This window comes from Parus major, chromosome 2 (assembly GCF_001522545.3).
Source record: "Parus major isolate Abel chromosome 2, Parus_major1.1, whole genome shotgun sequence".
Lineage (NCBI taxonomy): Eukaryota > Metazoa > Chordata > Aves > Passeriformes > Paridae > Parus > Parus major.
The window spans coordinates 29,913,024-29,940,033 of record NC_031769.1 but is presented as its reverse complement, the minus strand read 5'-3'; the positions used below and the strand labels follow the sequence as shown (position 1 = coordinate 29,940,033).

Below are 27,010 nucleotides of genomic sequence, written 5' to 3'. Positions count from 1 at the left end.
AGTACTTCAAATACTCAGAATAGTCACATAGAATGTTTTAGAAATACTGAAGCTGGCACATGGGAAACTTTATCTCTGTAAGATATCTGAAGTACCAGGCTTCGACCCTGAGCAGTTCTGCATCTGAGTTCAGTGATACGTAATTCTAGCATTAGCCTTTGGTCTGTTTCTAACCCATGTACTATATACAAAACACAGTGGGAAACAGAAGAATTCCAAGACACAGTAGGACAATTGTGAAGGCTCAAGAAAAGACTGGTCATTGAAGAAAAACTTTAGAATGAAGCCTCTTGTGTCTGAATGTGCTATGGCATACCTAATTGTAAGGATGCCATCTATTTATTTAGAAGGCCTCCTTTAAAGCCTTCCAGTGGCAGCTGGTACATCATGCTAGATCATTTGTTTCAGCATTCAGTTGTCTCTTTATTACAACTGTGCCATTCTGAATTTGCTTGTGCTAAGATGCTAGGTATTTTAGCTTTTATAGCATTTTATGTTACATTCAGAGATCATTTTAATCAAAACTCATTACTCACAGTGGGAATTGGAACTGAAATGTGAAGGGCAAAGCAACAGGAAAGCAACAGGCCCCCAAGTTCAACCTGGTTGCTCTTACTTGTATTATGAAAAGTATCAGTTCCAGCCATGAAAAGAGATTCCTCATGGAAGAGATGTTGGCAATGTGTAAGTCAGTCAAATTTTATACATTAATATCTACCACTTATACTGACATATCCTTTGGAAATAACCTGGGCTCATGACAAGGGAAACTGCTAAAAACTTCAGCACTTTTTTCACTGGTCCCACTTGAATGGAGTGTATTCCAGCATAATGCAGCTTTAGATAAGTTAAGGGAGTTATTACAATTTTCTCAAATAAAAACATTAGAAGCTGCAAACCAGCTTAGATATAATCAGTTATATTCCAGGCACTGGATCAACTTTTCAATACAAATTTGGTGTAACAGAAGACAAATATTCCAACAGACAAAATATCATTTACTTTTTAAATGCCCACAGTGGTATCCTTTCCTACCGCTAATTGATGATTTTATTTTTCACTGTGGTGTCAAATAGCATCTTTGGAATAGGAGAGTAAAACAACAGGGAAACTCCAGTAAACCATCACAGCCCTTCACAATGCTTCAGGAAGTTAAGTACCTTGAAAAAGGTCTTCATTCTTGCTTGACACTTCTCTATTTACTTTATTCTTTTTATGGAATGGTCACGATTTAATGAGCAATTATGTATAATATTTACTTGAATGTAAAGTGATCTCTTAGTGCAAGCATTATTCTAAGGGTTGTTCTATAAAACAAAGTACTTCACCTCAGGATAATGTTACACGGAGATCTTAAGCCAGCAGAGCCAAATCTAAAAACAGTTCCCTTACAAGATCTAACAGCTTGCAAATTTATTACCAGATCTGAGAGCTCTTCCTCAGACTTGTTCACTACACAGAATTCAAATTGTGTGATAATACTATATACTTTAGCAATGATGTAAAAATTAACTGTAAAACAAAGCACAAAATGTTTCAGTGCTATCTTCAGCAGTTCCACCTAAGGACCATCAAGATAACAGAAAAGAGTAGGTTCGTACTGTTTAGGCATATCCTTACTATTATAAATATAAAATTCCTTTATTCCCATTCCTTCTTCTACCATTATTTTTCTAATTTTTTTATTGTAAATACAACTTTCATTACTCCAGTACAAAAAGTGAATTTGATAAAAATATGCTTTGATAATACAAGTTACATTGTGCTAATATTTTATATTATTGAAAAAATTAAATTTCAAATAATAAAAAGAAACCATTGGACTAGTCAGGAACTGAGATGTGTTTTCCTCTCACTTGATTATATATTATAATAAAACCAAAGGACTTTTACAGCCCATGATCCAAACAAAGAGATCCCAAAGACTTCAATAGTTACTCTGCATAAGAGCTGTGGATGAGAGTTCCAGCTGAGGCACCCACCTTCACCTTGCATCTTGGGGAGTCACTTGGCCAAGCAACAGGGACAGAGCCATGCCAGTACTGAAGATGGACTCGACATTACAAAAGGTACTCCTCTATTTCAGCTAATGAAATTAATACAGAAGGGGCACAGAAAGCAAAATTTGAGATAAGTTGCCTGAATATTCCTAGCAGAACATACCAGATATTAGAGAAGCTCCTGAGCAGAAGTTGGCACATTTAACTGATGTAAGACCTTGGGCCAAGAGGACTACCAGAGAAGTTTAACATGACATTTGCCTCACTTTCTTCTCTTTGCTTTTAGATGTTAAACTTGGTGCAGTTCCCATAGCATAATGCCACAGGCAAGGCAGTGTTTGTGAGTAAAGATAACATTTTTAGCAGACAATATGTTTTTATTTGGAAAAACAAAGTCTTTTTTTTAACACAAACTCTTTTTGGGAGGGAAGACTTTCTTCAAGGAAAGAAAATGTGAATTCAAAAGTGTATCTGTTTCTAATTATGCTAGGTGGCCTTTCATCAGTGCTGTCAATAAAGTTTGCCTTTCCTTACTAAGATATTAGGAATGTAGCTTGTACCAAAGGACTGAGAACTTCCCAGCAGCAACAAGTTCTGCCATATGCCACCAGTCATATCAAATCTTTGAAGCCCTTTTTGTTCTTAAAATAATATAAAATCCATCACAAAGTTTATGCACATGGGTTGAGTATATATTTCAAGATGTGTATGTGTACGTAGGTGTATTATAAAAGCACCTTTTGAAATCATAGCACTTCATTAAGAGAGAGATTGGCACAAAGAGCTAACATAAAGAAAAATGTGCCTGTGAAATCCTCAAAGTTGGGGTTGAAACAAATGTTTTACTTAATGTTCATTCTCAATTCTACATTGCACCAAACAAATCTGTTGCAGAGACAGGTAAAACTTAGTTAAATAGTGCTTAGTTTAGTGAAAACTAATCTACAGATGAGGATAAATTGCAAAACCACTTTGAAGAAATTGGGAAAGTGATCCGAAAAGTTCAATGAGATAGGAAAGATTCAAACTTCCAATCTTTTTTTAAACATTATCTCTTTTTTTTTTTCCTTTAATGGGAAAAAGACCATTAGTGATTTCATTAATTAGTACAAGTAGAGATAAATTAGGAAGTGAGATATCTCCAAGCTGATCGCTGATGTCAGCTAGCCAGATTCCACTCTACAGCCTTCTAGCAGAGTTCAGAGTCACCTTACTGTGAGAAATCCTGACGTGCACAACAGACTCACAGATTTTAAATCAGCTGCAAATACATAAATATATTTGTAAATATTTTGTTGAAGACAAGTTTCTTTACTATTCAGAAATGGCAACTCCTCAGTAAATACGATTGTATGACAATATAGAGAAAAAATTTAAAATTCTGGGTTAAAGCAGATTACAGCTTACATTTCTCAAACTGTGCTGATTTACCAGGTAATTTTTTGCGGAATGCCTGCTGTATGGTTACTCCAAGACTGTAATTAGTTCAATCTGCTATCTTCATCCAGTGATTTTTACTTTATAACTTGAGACAGTTGATTGGTTAATACATTTTAATTTTTTCTTAGATTGTACTCTGAGGGAAAGACATAAATAATTCATTATCAAGTATCTAGTGGTTTCTAAATGGTCTTTAAGGGCAAGGTTAGTAGCTAAGGGTCTATCTTCTCTCCTTTGATGTCAGTCTCTCCCTAATTTGTAAAGCTTGTATTAAATCACAGATATCAGAAAATTCAATGTATTAAGTGCACACAAAGTGCTAAAGATTTATAAAGAAAGAATCTTTACAGATTCAGATTTACTTAATGGTGTATCATTTTTAATTATTACAAAGCAATTATATTAAAACTTTGCCCAAATATCTCTTTTGAGTGTCTAATATGAAAGTTTCCCTGTGGACCTAATTTTTTTTTTAATAGCCTGTTCATTTTCCTACATACCACATATAGTATGTTATGTTCTAAAATAGTATGGTGGAATGTGGAGAATTTTGTTTTGGGGAAATAATAAATTCCTTTGGCTCTGTAAATATGGCTTTATTCATCCCTCAGGTGCATGATCATTATCTGAGTCTGTCTTGGCTTTTCTCTTAATTTAAACAAGAGCCACCTACACTGGGTCTTTTCTTTTGTCTGTAAGCAAAAAATCCCCTTTTTTGCTTACAGACACATATGCAGAAGTAGATGTACAGCCTCTTATATTAAAAAATTAAGATTTCTTAAAAAATATTATGAAGAGTTAACTAATTAATTCATGAATGAAAATTAATTCTAATGTCAGACAGTTTTTATTTGCTGCAATTTCTAGTGAAGCTGTTGCAGCTGCTATGCCAGAAACTTACATATGCTGAAGCATTTTAAATCCTTAAGGGACATGTAGAATACCTTCTCAACAGGTAAATACAGATAGTTATACAATGGTTCTCAACAAAATATCTAATTTAGTACCAGTTGAAAGTTCACCTCCCTCCCACACAAGCTCATGGAATGGTGCCTCTGACCAGGAACCACACATGGAAAAAAACCAGCAAGTAAATCTCTCATCTCTTCTTGAAAAAAGTTTTACTAAAAATCATAAACACAGGGAAATGACACTCAAACAATGCACATGTTTCTTTCCTCTCCAGTGTAACCACTGCACTGAGCTGAAAAGCTGTGCTAAACTCAGTATGTCTTACTTGCAGCCATAGGGATATTCCATTTCCAGCCCATTTGTGCAATAGCACCTGTGTAAGTGTCTTTGGGTAGACCCTTGCACTTCTCACTGCATTCTCCCTTTCCACAACACACCACTATGGACAGTCACTCTGTTCCTCCATCACTGTCACTGGTATTCAGGGGAGTCTGCTCAGCATGCAAAGGAAATTAAAATTATATATATATATATATATATATACATATATATCTGCCCTGAACCTCCTGAGGTAAACAACAGCTTTGGTCTATTGATCTGTAACAAAATGCAGAGGTTAGAAGGACAAAATCCTCTGAACTGGAGTCCATTTATGCAGTGTTTTAAATGCCATTAGGTCTCATTGACTTCTCCAGACTTTTCTCAAATGCTAAGGCATTTCCCACTAGCAGCAGAGGTCCATATTTAATGACTGCTGAAGTGATATTATAGACTGAATATACTGAATAAAAGTAGATACACTGAAGAAAATTATTCACAGCATTGCATTAGGAAACTATTTTGTGCTGGCCCATGTAAAGCAACATATACAGCAATGTTACAATGCACATTACTGTACAGAGAGTTACTACATCACCCCGCCTTGCTTAACATCCCAGGCTCAGAAACAGTTTGGCCACAATGTCTCGTAAGAGCTAGTGATTTTGGAGTGCTTTATATGAGATATGTCAGACAGACCTGTCTTTCAGAAAGTATTAAATCTCTGCCAAAAGCACACATTTTGAAAGACTGAAATGGACATCCAAATATTGAGACCCAACAGAGTAGTCTTTTAGAAAAATTTGGCCTTCATAAACACTGATGTAATTCAGGATTAATGCCATGGAGCTGAAAAGATTACAATAACAAAAGAGCAATATGAGATTGGATTTAGGCATCCAAAGTCTAAAATCTCCAATATATATTTAAAGAGAAGTAACTTACTCCATCATTTGGAAATTGGGGCCCATTGAAAAGCATGAAACCTCTAAATTGTTATTTGAATGCCAGAAAAGTAATACTTTAAAAAGTCAAGATTTAAATGCCAGAAGGAGTGAGCCAGAAACTCTAACATGTTTGTTTCCACCTTGTCCATGAGTTGGGCAGGCGCTGCAGCTCTCCAGGCATCTCTGGATATTAACTGCTGGACAGTCCCTGCCCTCAGTGACACAGCTGTCTCACAAAACAGAAACATAGATGTGAACTGTATTTATGTAATAAGGTTCCTAATTAGAAAAAATACCAACTCAGAAACATGTGCCAATGACAATACCTACATTTAGCTGTGACTTTGTACCCGCCCAGCGGAGGGTCGTGGCCTTCCACAGCATCGAATCCTGCTGACACCAGGACAATTTCTGGATCAAACTCGTTGGCAGCCGGCATAATCACAGTCCTGTAGAAGGCAAAGAACCCAATACTATAAAATTAAAAGAACTTCCATCTTCATTACATAAACTGTAACAATCAGAAAAAAACACAACACAAGATATTTTATTTTAATTAAACCAATCTCCATAGTAGCTGTTCAAGTCCAAGGACTTAATCAATTTATTTCTATAATCACTCTTTTTTCTTTCCTATGACTGAGAAAAAAAGGCAGGTACATGTGAAAGCCTCTAATATTACTTGCACATCTGTGTCTGTTTTATCCTGCTGCCTATAAAAAGCTGCCTCTTCCAGGGAAGTGACTAATGGTTTACAGAGAGCTCTCAAAGCCTGACTGGAAACCCGGACTGCTCCAGTTAGTGCGAACTTGGTGTAAATTTGAACTATAAATTTCTTTTGGGAAAATGTTTGCTTTCCAAACTTTTTTTTTTTTTTTTACTCCTTAACATTTTTAAATGTTTGTCGAGGTGGGGGGTGACTCTAGCAAAGGAAAAACATGAAATTCCCTTAATCAAATCCAGACTATGTTGTCAAGCCTTTCCAAGGTCAAGCATAACAGGAATGTGACAACCACAAACTAGTGACAGCAACCCCTGCTGGTGTCAGGAAGATAATTCAGCCCTTTACAGTCACAAAGATTCCACTTTTTTAACCCCTTCCTTGACAAACTTATGTGCGGATATTTTATCACTTTGATTTTGCCCTTCTCCAATCTCAAAGCTGTATGAAAGATGTATTGAAGGAGAAGATAAGCCCCTGTGTTCTGCACTTGAATATGTGTTCTTTCAGGCTGACTCCAAAGGGAAGGAGAAAGGATGGCTTTTGCACTGGTTCAACAAACACTGGGCCTATAATGGCTGTGCTAAATCAGGGGAACATGGCTAACATTAAAAGGCAAATACATGTACGAATGTTCTATCACAGACATTGATCAGACATCAAAATTGGTCTACACTGGTCAGAATGTGAAGATTAATTTTGTGCATGTGTAATGCTATTTGTTTAACTTCAATGTTTATTAATTTATTTGATAAACAACTTAGTCCAAATAAATCATATTTTTGTTGAAAGGTTCAGGTTTTCTGTGGAAGAAAGAGACACTTTAATGATATTAACAATTCTCTGGGTTCTTCAGTTTTATTTTTGATCTATGCATTATAAATTTTATTTTGTTTTGTTTTCCTCAAAGGTAAATTTAATATTAGGAAAATGCTCCTTTTACTTGTTAATCATAAAGAAAGAATTCACACGAAGCAAAATGTCTTTGTCAAGCCATACAGCATTTCATTGAATACAGTTTTACATTAAAAAAAGGATAGAAGCTGCCTAAAATTTTTTTGGTGATTTTGATGAAATTGAACCACAAATATCTGCAGGAAAAGTGATATAAGTTGTGAAATATTCATTTTTTTACATGTCATTAGTAGGCCTCTGCTGAAATATGGATTCCAGTTTTGAGCATTGCACTTCAAGAAGGACCTAGACCAACAGGAGAGATCAAAAGCAAAGAAAAAACTTCTAAAAAAACATAATTTAAGTGGATAAATAATATAACTATAATTATTTGATTTGTATAACATGGGAAAAAACATGATAAAAGTGCACAAATATGCAAGTCATTGCAAAAGGAAAGAAATAACCTGTTATATATCCTGTAGTTCAGACACTGGAACAAGCTCTTAAATAGTAAGAATAAATAATAATATAAATAAAAATTTTAAGAAAATTTGAGACTCCCCATCTCTCGGACTTTTTTATAACAGCTAAAAGAAATATCCACCAAGCTTGCCACAGGTTTGAGCTGACATGGCCTGGAGGCAGGCGGTCAATTACTTGTTCTCTAGGTTTTTTTCCCCCTATTGTTCCACAATGTAGAACTGTATAACACAAAAAGTACACATATGAATACTTACATTCGACACTACAGTGACTGAGCTTTTGCAGGCTAATCTCCACAAAGCTAGGGAATATCAGGAATAAAGGTCTCCTATGAAACCATGTCTTACATACATACCTTCTGATACTCTAATTACAAATTCATTGTCTGAAGCAACACATACTTCCCAAACTTCCCCACGTCTGCAACACATGTGGCATGTTGGATCCTGATTACTGATGAGATGTGGCTGATACACAGTCTTCATCTGTCCCCATAGCACCATACATCTTATACACTGAAAGAAGGAGGGATCTTATGAAGAACCCTCCCTATCTGCAGCCACTTGAGCTTTTTGCCCTCCTCCTCTCCATTCATATTTACTCAAATTCAAGTCAGGCTCTGCTTTTTATTTCTTCATGCAAACAAAGTGGCAGCACCACAGAGTACAGCACAGACTAAGCTCAGGAGTCAGACGATAGAGTGTGTTCAGTGCAGTGAAGCTCTGCAAGCTCAAGTTGCTGAGCAGTAACAAGCCTCACCAGCCTAACACACAAAGAAATTTTTGAGTCATAATTTGGAACATTGGGAAAACCTACCACACTTCTACCACATTTCAAGAGCTTGCTCTAAAGCATAAAGATGTCAGCACATTTTTTAATAACAATGGGGCAAAACAATGCATTTGACCCTTAATCTCATTCATAGAAGCAGCAAAAATTGTTTAGACACAGTTTATTCATGTTTTTTTGTCAAATAAATATGTCTGACATTAAAACTGCCAGCCATACTGAGTAGCAATAGGAAAATTATTAAATACTGAAAGCAAAGTCTTTCGACACAAAGAACCAGGAATAGCTATTAACACCATCTTTAATAGTGCTGAACAGGAAATAGTAGCACATTCATAAAACTCTACAGAAATGATATATAGGAATCTCAGCTAAAGAAAGGAGAAGGCTATAGTGCTAATAACTGGAGGTAGCATTTAGAATTCAGTGTTCTGTTACTGCTTTCAGTATTACCTGAATTCACATTACCAAAATAACAGCTAAGAGGGTTTTTTTGAAAGAAATATTTTTTTCTTTTAAAAATTTACAGTGTCTGTTACATTTCCCCAGAAAAATAACATCCTACTTTTGCTGTAATATTGTCTCACAAACTAAGACAGAACTCTGCTGCTACTACTCTGCACACAATATACCAGAAGAGCTAACCTGTATGCCCTGTGTTGTTAATTTCTTTTTCATCCTTCAGAGAAGAAGAATTTCAGAGAGAAGCGGAATTTCAGAGCTCCTCCATCTTAAACAGTTATTCTTTTAATACTGAAGAACCTCTAAGGACTTTTCTTTGTGAAAGATATCACAGAAAACTAAAAACAACATAATCTCTTTACTGGGATAGCAAGCTTGACTCCACTCTTAAACATCTTAGAGTGTCCCTGGTCTTTGTTACAGCAGCCAAGGCTACTATTTGGTCTTTCAAAAAGATGACAGCCACAAGTCTCAATTGCAAAGACAATATGGTTCCTAAATCTCTAATTGAGGCTTCTACATTAATCTACAGGCATTTAGGCGGTTACTCTTTTGAATAAATTCTACTATGTCTCTGCTCAGAAAAGAGCAACTTGCCATTGGCAAAACAGCATTTTAGTTTGGAGTTTATTTTAGTTAGGTAGGACATCTCTAATTTTTGTCTAGCCTTGGCAGTAACTGCTTTGTGGCAAAAAACACGCATGAAAATTCTTTCACTAAAATGACAGATACTCTCCTATTTTATGAAGTCCTGTAAGTAATGATATACACACACCTTTTTAAATGCAGTCTTAATTTCACAAGGACATACATAAAACCTTTTGTCATTTGTCACCTCTCAGGTTTTAGCACCTTCATATGAATATCTGTCTTCAGGAAAATCACAGAACCATAGAATAGCTTGGGTTGGAAGGGATTTTCAAAATATTATCTAGCCCACCCACCCTTGCCATGGGCAGAGGCAACAAGTGTTTTGAGGTTGGTAGTTAAGAAAGCCTACAGAAAGTAACATGAAGACCACTTCTCCCTTGTAAACCATCTTTTCCTACCTCAGGATGTTTGGACGGGCAGTGACAGTTCCTGATCCTTCACTATCTCTTGGGAGCAGAGAATCATCAGACCCTGTATCCTGCACCTTTTCTATCTCTTCTACGCTCTGGAGGGCACAGCAAGGAATAAAAAGGAGAAATCATCCACTGACTACCTTCAGGAGCTCCTATAACCATGGCACTTCCCTTCTCAGCTGCCTAAGAAGAGAACACTCTGAATCTGACCATAACAGGAAATACGTGTTGTTTATTTTAAAATCAGGCAAATAACATTGGTCATACACTAATAAATATTCATGTTAACCTTCCAAGATTCCTCAGACCAGCCCAGTGCTCAGAAGTCAGGCTGCAGCTGGCAGGATTTGTTACGGTGCGAAGGGTCAAAATTCTGCTCACCAGAAATCCTTGCAAGGGTGCACCGGCAGCCTGCATTCAGATCCTGCTTGGAACACTAATTATCATATGCCCAGCAGGAGTAAGAAATATGATTTGGCTTCTGGCCATGGGTCACCAGACAGGTACAGACAGGGGACTGGCAGGCCATCACTTCCTTTTGAAGCCAGTCAGGCTCCAGAGCTTATCAGCATACTGAAGCTAATGCTAGGATCCTTCTCTGACAAAACAAGCAGCTTTTGTCAGAAAAGAAATAGATTTTATTCTTCCACTATGACTCACTCTCTCCTCCATTTCCTTCTCCAAAGAAAATAAAACACATAAAAGTGATATTTATTTTCTGTGATCTGAATCATATAGAAGCATAAATATTTGGTATACCATATTCACCTAATGATGACAGCAGCGTTACAGGGGCATCTTGCCTGGCTGACTGTTTCTTTCTTTTCTCATTCATTTTCATTAATAAACATGTCAAAACCGGAAAGCTTGAGCAGCTGCATCGCAGAAGTTATTTATCTAAACCTTGCAGTTAGAGTGAAACTGTGTCTTCCAGATCAACGTAATGTAGATTCTTCTTTCAGTCTGATGGTACTGGGAACAGAGCATGTATCTGGGAATCTGAAAAGATTTCTTTTTGTCTGACTAAGGAGATTTCCCCAAAGAATTAATATGTTCCATTTGGGCATGCTGCTGTCTGCAGAGAAGCCAAGGGATGGCTTCCAGTTGAGTGTAGTTCTAGAGAAAACATCAGGCATGTGATCCTCCCCTCCCCGCCAATCTGAACATCAGATGCAAGACATTAAAGCGATTCTACCAAGGGACTATGTTTCTTTTATTCTTCTATTCTATTTTTGTACTTTCAAAGCACATGGCTAGGATGCTACCAAACATTTGTTCTCCCAGAGGAGATTGCAGAGAAGTACCCAATGCAGAAATGACTCTCAAGCACCACGACACAGAGCTGGAAATCTCCAAAGAACGCTAAACTTAAACTTATATCCAAATAGCTACAATTCTTTTGCTGGGTTGTTAATTTAAAAAGGAAATGAGCAGGAATACCAACCAGGACAATAATTTATGTAACTGAGAAAAATAATCCATGCAGATTGGAATGGCTTAGTAACATGAATTATTTGCTCTTTCTCTAAAATCCTCCAGTGTTTTCATCCAGTGGTCTCAAAGTACTTTGAGAGTACTTTCTTTACCCATATCACAGATGAATCAGCTAAAACTAAAAGCTGGTAAACGCCTTGAATAAATTACCCAGTTTACTCTTGAAAAACCTTGAGAGAAAATGCAGAAGACTCTAAAGTCCATAACTTCAAGAAGCAGAGAAAAAAACAACCTATAAGTGCACTATTATTTGTTCAGTTATACCAGACTTGTATTTTGCAAGAAAAAAGATATATATAATGCATTAGTGCTATTATAGTGGGGATTTAGCCACCAAATGGAGACCCAGTCTGTTGTTTGAAAGAATGTAGGTCTGCCTACAGTTTCTCAGTTTCACATCATGAAAATAAAATACTGTACCAAACAATCACTATGTTGGCCTACCTTAAAATTACACAAGGTAAAGTACATTGTTTAATGGTCCCTGGTAAAAACAGAGCAGAAAGCATTTAAAGGATTGTCCCTATAGGTATGTGGAACTTAAGGTATTTATTATTTTTATGTATTGTTTGCACATATGTTTTAATGTAACACAGTATCAAGTAATGTCTCTTCTCAAAAAAGCTACATAGAATTTCTGTACAACTCACAGATAATACTTTTTTCTGCATCAATTGAGTTTATAATATGTGTCTCTCACTAAAATTTTGGTTTACTTTCACAAGATTCCTTTGTGCCAGTCCTGCTGTCAGTCCAAATTCATCAAGGCCAAACTTGAGAACATTCCCTCAAAACTCCTTGATGACTATCACCTGATCATCATTTTGTCCTGAATTTATCCTCCGAGGCATACCTAAATTCTGCCAATTTTGTCTGCATTAGTTTCTAAGACATATATTTTATAGAAGTTTTATCTTTACAGACTTTATTTTCATGTATTTTCTTTTATTCTTCTAGGTTTTCTTTTTATATCTTTTGAATAATTGTATTTCTTTTCTATTTCTTTTTTAAGAACAGTCAATATTCCTGTCCTTACTGCTATTTTATAGTTACCTAACTTGCTTTCTGGAGATACAAAATATATTTTTCTTTATTTCTTCACGGGGCAAAAGGTACCACATCAATACAAAGTCCTCAGTACTGCAAATCATGTTCATGTCACTGGGATTTGCACATGGTTTTGAACTTAATCACATTCCAAAATTTTTAAAGGGTCAAGGTCTTCCATGGATGTCCCCATTTAAAGGCCATTTTTAAAGTTAGCCGTTTTAAATGTTATAATTGTAAGAGTATCTAAGAGCCACTAAATTAAAAGTTTTAGAAGCACCAACAGTTTGTTTTCTTTCTTGCTTGCTTTCTTGCATTTTTATTTTTTTTTTGCTTTTAAAGACATTTTCAGAGTCTAAGGCTATTTATTATTTGTGGGTTCCTTTTTAAATGAGTAATTATTTTAGCATCCTTCATGTAACTTTCCTGAATTCTCTTACAGCTGGAACTGCAAGATCTTAACCAGTCAAAAAAGTATATGAAATATTGTCTAAAATATCTGCTCATACTTCTGTTTTTATTATTTACAAAGGTGATTTCAATGTAATTATAAGGACTCTTCTACATTTGATCTGTAATATGCCTCAGTCAGAGTCTCTGAACTAGCATAAAAAGAACCAAAATAAGGAAAAGTTAACACACAGAAAAACTACAAGAAGTGTTACTTCGTGTTTTCCAGAATTCACTTAAAATTTAATAGCATAGCCAAGTAAAATTATCCAACTTCTTGAAACACAGGCAAAAGAATATACACAGGTACTATGTACAGTCATGTCCATATTCAAAATGGAGTAAAATTCAAAGTGCAGTGGTAATAGGCAAAGGGATTGGCTAAAGATTATGGTAAAGAAGCTTGTTCAAAAATCATGGGTCTAATCATCTCTCAAATGAGTATGGGTTTAAAGAAAAGGTTACCTTAAAAGGCAAGTTTGCAAGTATCAAAGGAAAGTATACAAATGTAAAGCCTTCTATGAAAATATAGGCCAAGATAATACTGGTAACAGCAGGACACAGAAAACTTTTACCCTGAAAAACAGAGTTTAGAAAATCTGCATTTTCTATTAAATATTCCTCTGTCTTCTCAGACTCTCGTGGAAGCACTTACATGATAAAAAAAAAAATTGGTTTTTTACCTTTTAGTTATTTCTCAGATCTTAAATAAAACTGGTTGGTAATATGCCATTCTTGTGAACAATTTATTTACTAAATTCCAGTTGTTAGTTAAAGGACTGATGTGGCTTCCAAGAGCTGCACAACTGAAGATGATATATGAGAGGGAGGAAGTAGAGATTTAATTTTCAAGACAAAATTCAAAATAAAACACAGAATAACTTAAAATAGTATCTCCAACACTGAGAAAGCAAAATGCTATAACTATGGAATCCCACCATTTAAAGCCAATTATTTTTCTATCAAAGACATTCGAGTTTATATGGGAAATGGTACTGACACATGCATACACACTGCCAAATTTTACCACCAAGTATTGATTAAGATATCATTTATCATTCATGGCATAACATGTTTCTACCAGAAAAATCAATTCAATGCTCATTGCTCTATTTTATGGAAGAAAAATAAAGTAAATAATTAGAAGCTTATCACTCATAATTATAATAATCACATTTGGGGGTAATTTCTGTTTTAAAATTTGTATAATTGTTTAGAAAACATATTAAATTCTTATCAAGGCAGAAAATACTACAGTATTTCCAATAACAAAGTATCAGTTTTGCCTTTTTACTAAGTAATTTGTCTCAGCAGTATTTTATTATAAAAGACTTGGCCAAAAATGTTAACATAATAAACTAATAATACTACTGAAACAGTTCACTGCTCCCAGTAATCTTATTATATAGTAATAAGATTGCTCATAAGAAAACAAAAGTAAGTTCTAGAGTATCAGAAATACTTAAATACAGAGGTAAAAACTTGCCTCAATGTGTCGCATTTACAGAATTCACAAAAAAAATGACCACATGACATAGTCTCCAAGGAATTTCTTACATCTACAGAAAAGCACATTGTTTCAAGCATATTCTACATTTCAGTGTATTTTAGGGCACTTGACATTTTTAAAATTACTTAGCTCTCTAAGTTTGGTATGAGAAAGGAAAGCCTAGTACCTATTTTGCTGATATTTCACAGGAATGGTGAAATTGGGGGAAAGAAGGAAATGGTGCTGTTTTGAATAAATTAAAAGAAGAGGGCTCTAGAGTATGCCTCTTTATTAAAAAGCCTTTAGAAAATCTTTTCAGACTGGGGATACAGCAGACACTTATACACACAGCGGGAATGAAGAACATACGTTACCTAACATCCTAACATTTACTTTTATTGATTATACAACAGCTTAGTTTGCAAAGTCAACAATCTGCTTATGTCATCACAAATTATTTTTACTTGACAAGAGTAAAGTAGTTTTCAGTTTTTGCAAAAGTGAGAAGTGGGGATGAAAGTAAGGTAAATCTGATTTAAAAATGCCCAGAGAGATGAATTGGAATGGTTGTGTTTTTCATGGGAGTAACAGGTTGAGTGGATAAAAGACACAGAGATCCCTTGGAAAAAGCACTTTTACCAATAAATTTTCTTCATTTCTGAAAATTGCCTTTTGACTAGAAGGGGATTTTTTTTCTTTTTAAATGAAAAGAAATCAAATTATTTATCAAGGTCATAGCCATTTGCAAAACCATAATTTTCCACATGCTGTATTCATCAACACAGTTGTGAATACAAAGTATATGAAATTCTCTTAACTTTTTTCTCAGAGGTTTCTCCATATTATCTCTTACAGATGCTTTCTTGGTCTGTCATACCTTCTTTCATATACTCATAACTACTTTTCTCATGTTATTTTCTCTCTGGTTTTCTGGCTTATCTTTGACAGGAATTTCACAATTTTCTGGATAGCAATTGCCATTTTAGCCTGTATAGTCCCTTTTCTTTTGAAGTAACGCTATTCAGAAAATTGCTTATATGATTAGTGTTTTTCTGATGTTCTGAAGCGAAGATGCAGGCATATGTTATTTCCTCCTGGTTTTTGCTGAAGAACAATACTCTGCTAGACAAGGAACATGCAGACATTTTCTTACACCCAAACCAAATTAACCAACAAACAAGAAGTGCCTTTGATCTTAACTGATACTACAGGCAGGATATTGATGCTACAGGCAGCAACAGGATTCACCACTTCTGTGTAAGTAAACACAGGAACATTTGTCTGCTTAATGCTTGGCAGAGCCTTGTCATTGGAACTGAGGCCACTTTGGACCAACTCATTGGTCAGACTCATTTGGACCAACTCAATACATCTAGCATGTACTTAAACAGACCAGCTGACCTTTCTGATATCCATAAACACAGTTTCCCTCATATAATAAGGCTTATACAGAACAAGAACTTCAAGTCTTCTCACTTTACCTAAACTGAATGTCACCTAATGGAACCCAAACTGATATAATTTTATTGAGGATTTAGTAGAAACATTTACAGATAATGTAAGGTAACCCAGAAAAGCACTTTTCAATCCCTGCCCTTTCCTCTTCCCTCTTCTCTCCCACTCTCCCAGAAAATTCTCAGAGAGGAAGTGAGGAGATATTTGTGGGACCAGGGGGAACACTCTCACTAATGCACTAATCCCAAGGTACCACATGGTGTTAGAAACTACAACTTTTTCTGGTGCAGTTTTAGCTACTGTTTGGTTAGAAATATGATCTGGTGTTGGCTCTGTGTAGCTTGGAAGAATCCTGTCTCTTTTATATTACCCTACCCCTGTTCTTCCTTTACACTCATTTTACCCAACAAAACAGAGGAAATCTGACAGACTTCGAAGAGAGAAAAAATTTGATGTCAGCACTTAGAGATCAACTGAATTGAACGTGACTGGAAGAACTCAATTCACAAATAAAAGTATCAGACTTGTTCAGGGAGTATCATCAGGTAGGCTGCTTTAAAATGAGAAACACTCTCCTGCAAGAGGGTTAACACCTATAACTTAAAGACTGAAGCCAAAGAAAGGGTTGGAGAGGGCTAAGGCTTAGGGAAATATGAAGCCAAATATGACGTCTTGAGGACAACAGGAATTTTTTTTCTGGTTTCAGTAGTATAAAAAAATATTTTTATACGCAAAATTCAAAGGGAAGCATTTTCATCTAGAAAGAACTTTGAATATTAAGGAATCAATGTCACAAATAAGCAGTTTAATAAAATACAAAAAGAGCAAATGAATCTGCATTAAAACAATATCTGAAACAAAACTCAAGATGATCAGAAGATACTGTATCAGCTTCAGAGAAACTCAAGTAATAACAGTACAAAAGGGATACATATTCCATTCATGGGCATAATGTGGAAAAAATATATGGAAAAAAGGAAAAATAAAAAGCACTAAAAAAGGGCTGCACACAACAACACAGAGTTCAGGAATAACATGACTCCTGTTTCCCTGTCCTATTTTTTGGGACTTTTTTTTGAAAGGAAGGAATAGTGAACAGCAAAGCATTTGGAATCTCAGACTGAAAAACAAAATATGAAAATGCAGATATATTGCAACATGGTTTTGTATTTTCCTTAGGCTTCCATTGACTTCATGGAAGCAATGTTTCTCCTAATAGATTTTATTTGACATCTGGAAAAGAATGGTAGAGTCTTGGGCTCCTAGATCAATCATAACTCTTTCAGTGGTGTATATGAAAGAAGCCTTTTATCTGTCATTTTACAGCAGAAGGGCAATCCCACTCAACCCAAGAGAGTCATATTGACACATTGCTATTCCATTGTATTCACCAATACAATTGCTCACACCAACTCCTCATGTTTTCAGCACCTCTGAAGAAGGACTGAGGAAAAAAAATCAAGGTGAAGTTTGGGATTTAACTGAAAAGTATCTAAAAATTACATTTTGACATTTCTGAATTTGCTTTTCCCCAGTGAGATTATGTCCCCATCCTTCTTTTGAAAAACTGAAATGCTCACACCTCCTTTAATAATTTTTGGATCCTCCTTGGAGTGATATATTGGATCGTCTCCTCAACAGCACGAAACAAAAAAGACTTTTTCTACCATATGCTACAGCAATAAAAAAGAAAGCTGTTTCTCATTATTGGCTGGTCCATCCTCATATAGTCAGCTGTCTTGGAAACTGAGATTGATTCTAATTTCAAGAAAATGTAAGAATGAACTGAATCACATAGTTCTTTCTTTCAATGTCTATCTCAATTTACAGTGTTGGAACTAGCAACAAAAACATCCCTAAGCATGATTTCCAGTTCTAGATTTATTTTTGTTGAACTTCTCTCTCAGAGTGAAAATCAAAATAATAGAATAACTTAGACTGGAAACTTCAGTAAAATAATTGTGAAGTTTCAGGAAACATTGAAATAAATGTAAGTAAAATGTACATTCAAATCAACCTCATTTAAAAATAAAATAAAATAGCTCTTCCAGGTTTGATATCTGGATGACACAATATATAGGTATCATGTAATTCAAATTCTTCACTCTGTCCAAATACTGGACCTCTTACTGAGGCCAAAATGTATTTAATAAAACATTAATTTTCCAAGTATTTCAGAAATCCCGTCAGGACTTAATTTCTCGCCTAAGGATCTGACTTTAGTCAGCTTTAGTGTACTTACTGCAATTAAGTTACCATTACTTTATGAAATACGTTTTTCATTTCTTTACTTGAAAATGCCAACAGATTTTGTAAACTGTTCAAGGGACTAGCTAAAAGCAGTACTTTTCATGCTGCTACCTTTGGATTACCAACAGTCTCCAAAACACTGAACAATAACCTTTTGGCAGTGGGTTCCTCAACTCCAGTTGCCAATATAGATTTAAATACATGGAATTTTACACCAGCTGAGAAATTTGGCATACTATTCTCATCTACTCTTCATTAAAATAACCTTTCCAACATGAAGTTGCCAAATCTGTCACAGGGAGGTTTTGCAATTACAGTGAATAGGAGGAAGTTTTTATCATTGCTAATATATGGGAGGTGATCCAGTAGATTTTTAAGTTGTGACCTGCTCAAGAAAGGTTAGAAGACTTTTGGCACCTAAGCAAAAAGGATTTGTCAGCCTTTCAGCATGAACAGCTAAGGAAAAAATTACTTATTAAAATCTGTAAATTTTGTACTGGGTTGTCGTAAGATGGTTCAGTCTTTGGAAGAAAAAAGAGAAGCCTAAGTTAGCATAATGTCAAGGGAATGTACAGAACAGCTGTATATATAATTACCCAAGCTGCAGTCCTAATTTCAACACTTTATGACTTTTTTTGAATTCATAAGATCAATCAGATAATATCTAAAGTTTAATTTTTTGGTTTTTACTTATTGGACACTACATGTCTTTTTCCTTTATTTCTTATCCATCTCTGCACACTTGACAGACACTATTAGTCAAGCAGTTTTTCAATGAGTTCCCTCTAACAACAAATACAAATAAATAATTTGTATTTTTTATATTATTTACCCAAGTTAGATTCAAAAATATACTGAAGTAGTAAAAATATAATTTTAAATTTCATGTCATAGCTGCTAAATTTTGAAAAATTTCTTTATTTTATTTTATACCTTGAATTCTAAAAAAAATGAGCTTTTAATTGGAAATCTTTAAAATTAATTCCAACCTCAAACATCAGTTGGGGCTCTGACACTGGGAACACTGGCAATCTGTCAGTCCAAGTGAAAACCCAGTCAGGAAGGAAATAGTTATCTTTGAAGGGACTTGACTGTGGAATGAGAACTGGTAAATCTTACTTGCTACAATAAAAAGTAAGACAGCTTTCCCCTCACCTCGTTGCAGTGCTTTCTTCACCAAGAAAAGAAATGATAGAGATGAGGAGTATCAAAGATAAAAGAGGGCTTAAAAATAAGCTCATCTTGCCAAGGCTGATATATTCATCTCCCTCTGGCTGTACTCCATTCTCTTTAAATTTCATTGAATCACCAAAGAAGAATCTTAGTCTGATCATGAAAAAAAAAAAAAAGCTGTGACTAAACCAACAAATTAGAAGCACTCTAGCTCATAATCTAAGATCTCCTTTTAGCAGGATTGCTAACTATTGATTAATACAGCTCAAGAATGTTTAAAGAAGCTGCAGCAATTCTAGAATACTCGATATTTCTATAATTCATGCAGATATTGTACAGTTAAGAAGTATTTAGAACTGAAAACCACTGTTATTTCAACAGCTACAGAGTACACGTGCAACTTCCAATTTGGCTCTGTTTCTAATTGCAAATGAATCAAAATCCTGATAAGCAATTTCTTCAGACTTATGCTCCCTTGAACAATCCCTACATTCTCCTTCTGTAAGTTAAAAAATTCAATTACAATTTATTTTTTTTTTAATTCGCAATCCCAAATAATTGTAAATAATGATTTACTATTGACGGAATAAAAAATATTATTAGATCATGCTAATTTGAGGAAAAAAATTGTTCCAGTCTTGGCTTTTGTTTAACTTGTTTTATATGCATTCTTGTTATCAATTCATGTTATACGTGCATACTTAAGATAGATTCAATTGTAGGCTCTTTACAGCTTTAAAAGGAAATATATATTAGCAAAGAATAGGCCTCACGGGATTTGAAGTTTGATTCAAATAAACATGAAAATTTTTTATGTTTATTTCAATCTAATCTATGCAAGGTCACCAACACTATCAGAATATCCTGTTATAGAATCTCTGTTTCTAATGCCAGGATGAAAATATTCAAAAAGTTCTGCCTTAATCCATTTAAAACCCTGCTAAAAGTTTTATGTTTTTTGGGTTTTTTTGTTTGTTTTTTTAATTCCAGAGTTGGATTGAGGCTATAAGTTTCTTTCCGTGTTTTATCCAGAGGAGTTCCTCCATGTCTTGTGTAAATCATTGTAGTCTTGTCTCTCTCACTTCATTGGCTTTTTGGCTTCCATCTGTTTTCTCTCATCTTTTCTTCTACTCTGTCTCATCTACATTCTCTTTCTACTCTGGTTTCTCTCATCTGCTTGCTCATTACTGTTAGTCCAGCCCTCTATTATCCCCTTTACTTCCCAGTTATCTCAAAGAGGAGAGAATGTATGAGACCCAAGAGCTCCATTCTGAGAGATGTTGACCACTTTAACTTCTTTTTTTGACCTGCAAGCTTTAATTGCTTTCCTTTTAATGTAGTTTTAAGACGATCCTGGATGTCTTCACTTACCTAAGCATATTACTTCCCTGAGCCTAAGGTACATTGTGCTGTTATTCCTGGAAGCATAGATTTCTACAAGGACCCATTTGTGCTTTTCACAGAAAACTGTAGCTCCCTAGCATCCTACCTGCACACAGGTTAGCACAATATCATGTTACCTACTTTACTAATCTCTGAAGGGAAACTCCAATTATTTTATTTTTGCATGTTACCTGTTGAAGAACACTCATGAAAAAAAAAGTTATACACGCATTTAAAACCTTTTAGAATCTCGAGCCAAATATGTACATTATTCCATCACTGGAAATGGCTTAACACAGATGCTTATTACCCTACAGCTATCTTTGCGACTACACGAACGTCAAAACTCCCTGTTCTAAAGCAGAAATCTAGCCACCGATGATCAGAGATAATCATTAATCCTTATATTGAATTCAGTCAGAAACTTCCAGCTTGAAGCTATTTGTTTTCCTTCTTAATCAAGAAAACTCTCAACAAAAGTCCATAGCAGTACAGCAAGTTACTGATCTTCCAGAAGTGAGCATATGGTCTCACTTCCTGGGCCTGCGTAATTTCTCACATCTGTGCATTCTATTTTGCCATCTCTGTGATCTGTCTGAAGATGCAATGCCTAAGACACTTAGGCAAGACCATCACCTCAGCATCAGGTCCATAATTTAAAGGGTGCATTCAGCATAATTCACAGAATTATTTGCACATTTCTACGTCTCAGGCTTGGGAACACTGGCTGGACACTTAACTACCAACTCCAGTGAAGTCCTGTATGTTATGTCCCTTTCCCTTGGAACAGGTTCCAGTTACAGTAAAATGCATGTCCTCCAGCTGAACATCTCTGAAACAGGAAAACCCCATTTATCTTACTGCCTCTGCCCTCGTGCCTGCAGAGAACTGCATCAGTCAAATCTTTTATCCCTCTGCCTTTCTCCTCACACTGCCCAAGGAAATGTTTTCAATCACTCCCCCAAGCAGGGACAGAGTAACATTCTTGCTCTTCCCTGTGTGAGTAGAAGAGAAAACTCACTACAAATCAGAGCCTGGCTGTGGAGGAATTTTCTGGAAACTCCAGAGACTTCTACAACTTCCCAGAGGTTAGAAATGAGGTTTAGAGACCTAGTTTGCATGTTGCCTAAATTACACAGTCTATGTCCTTCCTATGATTGTGAAAATTTGTGAAAGGTTTGAATCAGAGACTGGAGAAAGGACTGCACCTCTGACAGAAGTTAGCTGAATTTAATTATAATGAATAAAAGTAGCAGCGTTATACCATGTCATTTCATACTCCATGACGTATCAAACTCGTTTTTGAAGACTGCAACAATGTTTAAGATGCTTAATGTGGACCTCTGACACAGTAAGAGCTGCTACAGAAAGATGTAACTTGTCCTTCATGCTTTCAGAGACTGTTCTAAAGGCTGGCAACTGTGCCACAGCCAAAGCAGTGTTCATCTTTCAGTGAAATGCCAGAGTCATGAAGCTGAGTGATTTGGGGCTGCTCTGTTCATAAGCAGATATTCATGACAGCATTTTTGGAAGGCAGCCACTGGAGTGTACTATATTACAGAATAAATCACACTGAAAAGATGCTCCCTGTCAAGCTGGAGGTACTTTTGGAAAAGATCAGTTACAGAAACCATCATATTTATGCGACTATTTTTACCTTTGTTAGTGACACAAACTTATTTCACATATACTATAAGGTCTGAGATGAGTTCCCTGAAGATTTCACACAGATCACAATACCACAGGCTCTTAAATCTAGTGGAGAGGTCTCATTTTTTATAGTACAATTAAGGCATGATCTTCCTCTGACAGGTCTGAAATTATCTCCATCCCAGCTCCTTAGGGAGTGTGTTGAAATTTAGCTGCTTAAAAGATCTCTACCCAGTGTTTCAACTGCTCTGAACTCTCATAAATATTATCAGCTCTAAATTTCTGGAAAGGGTCCCTGTTGAGAGGTAGTCCCTTCAGGAGTATATAGTCCAACCTGACTAAAACACAGTCTTGTCCCAGGTTCTTGCTCTTGTGTATTTTGGTCTAAGTGCAGTCAACAATCCTGTCTACAGAAGGTGCAATGCAAAGATATAACAGAAAGTGTACAACTGAAGTGGTAAACCTCCCACTTCATCAATAAACTGAAGGAGGGACCCTGCCTAGGGATATGACTACAATGCATACTGCAACTAGATACAAAGATATGTACGCTTGAAACGAGTCAATGTGGCTACTGAAAAACTCGTCATGGGGACTCAGTTTTCTACAGGCTATTTCATATGGGTAAGAAGAGGTAATTTACGTCAGCACAGTAAATTACCTGTAAAGAAGCCTCTATAAAGTAAAGAAGCCTCTATAAAGCTTCTTCCAGCCTGAAAGATTAGTTTGGGAACAGACATAAACTACTTACAGTGTGTGTGTTTATATTTTATCACTGTTCAGTAAAGACAAAATCAATGAGCATGGGTAGTTCATGAGAATTCTTCAGACATTGCATAGGTAGCTTAAAGCTGGACTGGACATGTTTACACTTTCTTTGCTGGTATAGAAGTATAAGCATGCTCTGAAACACTGGCTTAGAATATCCCATACCATATATGGATGAAAACATGATTTTCATGGGGTTTACCCTCAGATATGTAAATAAATATTACCTAGAAGAGAGATACATTGAACCAGGAATGGCATCTAAATCCGATGAAGACAGCTAACAATATACTGTAGGACTCTCTTTGGGAGCTGAGGGTCTAAACTCCCGTGTTGCATGGAGGCGACGGATTCAGTTGAGTTACCTACATGAAGATACCTAGTGGCTTTTGGGAATTTAGGGAACCCTTCCTGGCCACCTGCACAATGTCCCAGATATCCTCTGCTACAGCTGTCAGCCACAGCAGTAAACCTCAGCTCCTGCAGTACACCTCTTGTGGCACAACATGTAAGGTTTTGCAAACTGAATCAAGGTTCTAGTTAGAGACCGTGAAATCTAGGAAGTCATTCAGACAAACAACTCATATCCCTGGTTAAGGGTGAGCCACACTGCAGTCTCAGTTGGGCTGCCCCAACTGAGCTGTATCACCCAGAGCTGCACAGCAGGAAAGCAGACACCTTGCTGACACGCAGACGCCTACATTGCAGGGATGGGGTGGATTTCTGAATTTGATACTGAATTCCTCTGTTTATATAGTAATTTTTAGCCATAACCCAGTGTGAAATGAGAAGCCAAAAATCATAGTTTCTTCAATATTATTCAGTCATTCAAGCTAAAATCTCCTGCAGAGAAACCATTTTAGGAAGCCTTCCATTAACACTATTCTCAATCCAGTCTTAGGGTACTGGGGCAGAGGTGTCCTGGGTAGAGAGTGAGGAATTAAAGCTTCTTTTTCAAATATAAAGTCATCTTTCTTCATGTTCAGAGCAGAAATGACATAGGTAAGTGAATCACATCTGTATAATCAAATTTTTGAAATAAGATCTAAAAATGTATGGCTGTGTTCCACATTTTCTTTTAGGGTACTAATGCAAATTATTTCTACACAGCAGCCTGAACCTTCTGTTTCCTTTCAACAGCTTGTACAATGCTACTTTTCAGTGCAAAAGTCATAGTCTGATCTGGGCAGCTAATACTATTATACTAACTTATAATGATAATTATCTAGAGTTTAATAAGAACAATAGTATTCACAAGCAGCATGGGCAACACAAGACCTAGCACTTTGGTAATTCCAGTTTTTACACAACCTAATATGCAACAAATTGTAGTTACACAATAGATTCCATAAGTGAAAAATATATGTGTTTTTTAATTTTTTTGTAAATTATTAGTTCATTTCTTAAGACAGCTAGAATAGGATTGACTACTAATTGAAAAGATTGCTTCATGTTACAGTTAGAATTGAATTTCACTTCTGAAAAACATATTTTAAGCAAAATAATAAACAGAATACAATGGAAAGCCTTTAAAATTTATAAAGAAACATTGAATTTGTGTGTATTTTCCTGTGTTTTATTACAGCACTATCGAGCAGCACAGTTATTTCAGAATACTGTACATATGAATTAAATTAAGGAAACAGAGCTATTAGGAGAAAATATGCAACTAAAACCATTCAGTTTTTCTTAATCCTATATCTGACCTTGTTAACAAGCAGGTGCAAGGCTTCACACTAGAACAAAACAACACAAGAACAAAAAGAAGCATTCTGTCCTCATTTTTCCTCTAATTGTCCTTTTCTCTAAATCATGTTAGTTCCCATTGGTTTTATGCGATATTCACCAGTAATACCTTTTGTTCTTTTCAAGTTTATTGTAGTCATGGAAATAGGAGTACAATCCTTTGATCTCTCACATCACACAAAAGTAATCTATGAGAATATAGCATATGCCACAGTATGAGAAATGTATCCCAGTTGAATTCCTTAGTCAAAAGAATTATGTACCTGTGGCATTCTCTTTGAAAGTTCTCTGCAGTGAATTATTCCTACTGTTGTTACTGAGTACAGCAATGAAAAGGCAGTCAAAGAGCCACATGTATATATACCTTAGGTAGGTAATGTCCTTATTAACTCTATTCTTTACCAGGATAAAAGATGTCTAAAAGCCATCTATAATTATATAAGCAGTTGAAGCAGCCAGCATACAATTAAATGTTTTTTATGGAATTTATCTTTAAGTTACCCTTTGTTATCAAAGAGAATAAAAAAACAGGTAATGAACAACAGAACATAGTCCTGCCAAAATGTGTGTCATGGTCGCTGCATCTAAAAGTGACTTACAGAGCCCAAGTGGTTCAATTTGCCTCTTCTTTACACATTCTAAAATGATACAAAGGAAGAATAATGAAAAGCAGAATCAAAATCTGCTTTTAAACCTTAGAAGGAAAGCACATGGATTTTCTATCTGAAAGCATTTACAGGAGAGCAGATGGGTACTAACAAGGATGACATCTAACAGTCATTTTTTAAATATCTGTCCTTTTAAAGATGCAGCAAATTCACAGAACTAGTGAAAGTAATGAAACCCAACATTTACTCTGCTCAGCCAGGGATTTCCTGTGAGGTCTATATAGTGTTTTAAAAACACACACCACCACACCATTACATTAGATAATGGCTACTTTATGAATATTTTTGTTAGACTTCCTTTTATTAAATTGCAGATTTAAAAGCAATTGTAAGCAAGATGGAAATTATGCAAATGTGCAGTCCCCTGTTCCCCATATTAAAAAAAAACCAAAAAAAAAGACCCTTTTTACTAATAAGCATTGAACTATCTTAAAAACATTATTTGAAAAGTGATTTAAGCACCCAGGGAATTTTTTCCTACAATAAAATGCTTCCTCAGTCACTATCCCCTGCTTGATTTACACCATCCATGTAAGCTTAACTTTGTAAAGTTTGTGGGCAGATGTGCAAAGGTCAAATTAAATCACCAGTAGATTTTATAATTTTACTTCTTCTATTGAAAAGATCATTAGGCACATGTGCAAGGTAGCTACTAACTCACAAATAAATCACGTAATCTCACTTCTGCCAGTCAAAAAGTCTTTTCCAATATACTATAACATTATTCTACCATCATATATGATCCTCTCAATCACATTAGCCTCTCTAAAATGTGAATGCAGCTGAAAGTGCAGTCAGACAAGGGTCATGATTTATAATGATGGGCTATGATTAATAGTCCAAACTACCTCTTAGAAAGCACGGTATCAAAAAGGACATTTGTGTCTTGCTTTTTACATTATAAAAAATGAGAGCAAACAAAATCTTATGTTTAATAAAGATCAGAATGTCTGCCCATCTGGAAATATCGCTTATAGGAACCCTCATACTCTCCCACTATGATACTTACACCACTGTTTTCTCACAAAACAATCTTTTGTATTAGAAGGGAAATTATTGTTTTCCAATAATTGTGATGAATTATGATGATTTGAAAAGTTATTTTCTCAGCTCAGAGAGAGATTCATTAGTGCTAATAAAATACACATAGAGATATAACCAGCTCCCTGTGATGCTGGCTATGAGTTTAGCAGGTTAAAATTTCACAAAATGATGATAAAAATATTAAAACCTGCTGCTTCTCTTTAAAGCATATAACCAATTTGCCATTCTACTAACATAAAACATGTTAAAGTGACAGGTCATATGAAAGAGAAGAAAAACAAGAAGCCTTCAGGGTTCTTAAATATGAGTCTGCTGTGCAAAAATTTTTTGAGCAACATATATATAAAATTTGTGTTTTAA

At 35.5% G+C, this 27,010-nt stretch overlaps 1 protein-coding gene across 13 annotated transcripts in view; it reads right to left on the bottom strand.

Moving 5' to 3' along the window:
* HDAC9 (histone deacetylase 9) overlaps positions 1–27,010 on the bottom strand; it is a 457,012-nt gene that overhangs the window by 55,015 nt on the left and 374,987 nt on the right. For all 13 annotated transcript variants that reach the window (XM_015618303.1, XM_015618309.1, XM_019005657.2 and 10 more), the window contains one exon: positions 5,948–6,066. In XM_015618303.1, coding sequence (XP_015473789.1) covers positions 5,948–6,066 — 119 coding nt within the window. The remainder of the gene's footprint in view (positions 1–5,947; positions 6,067–27,010) is intronic.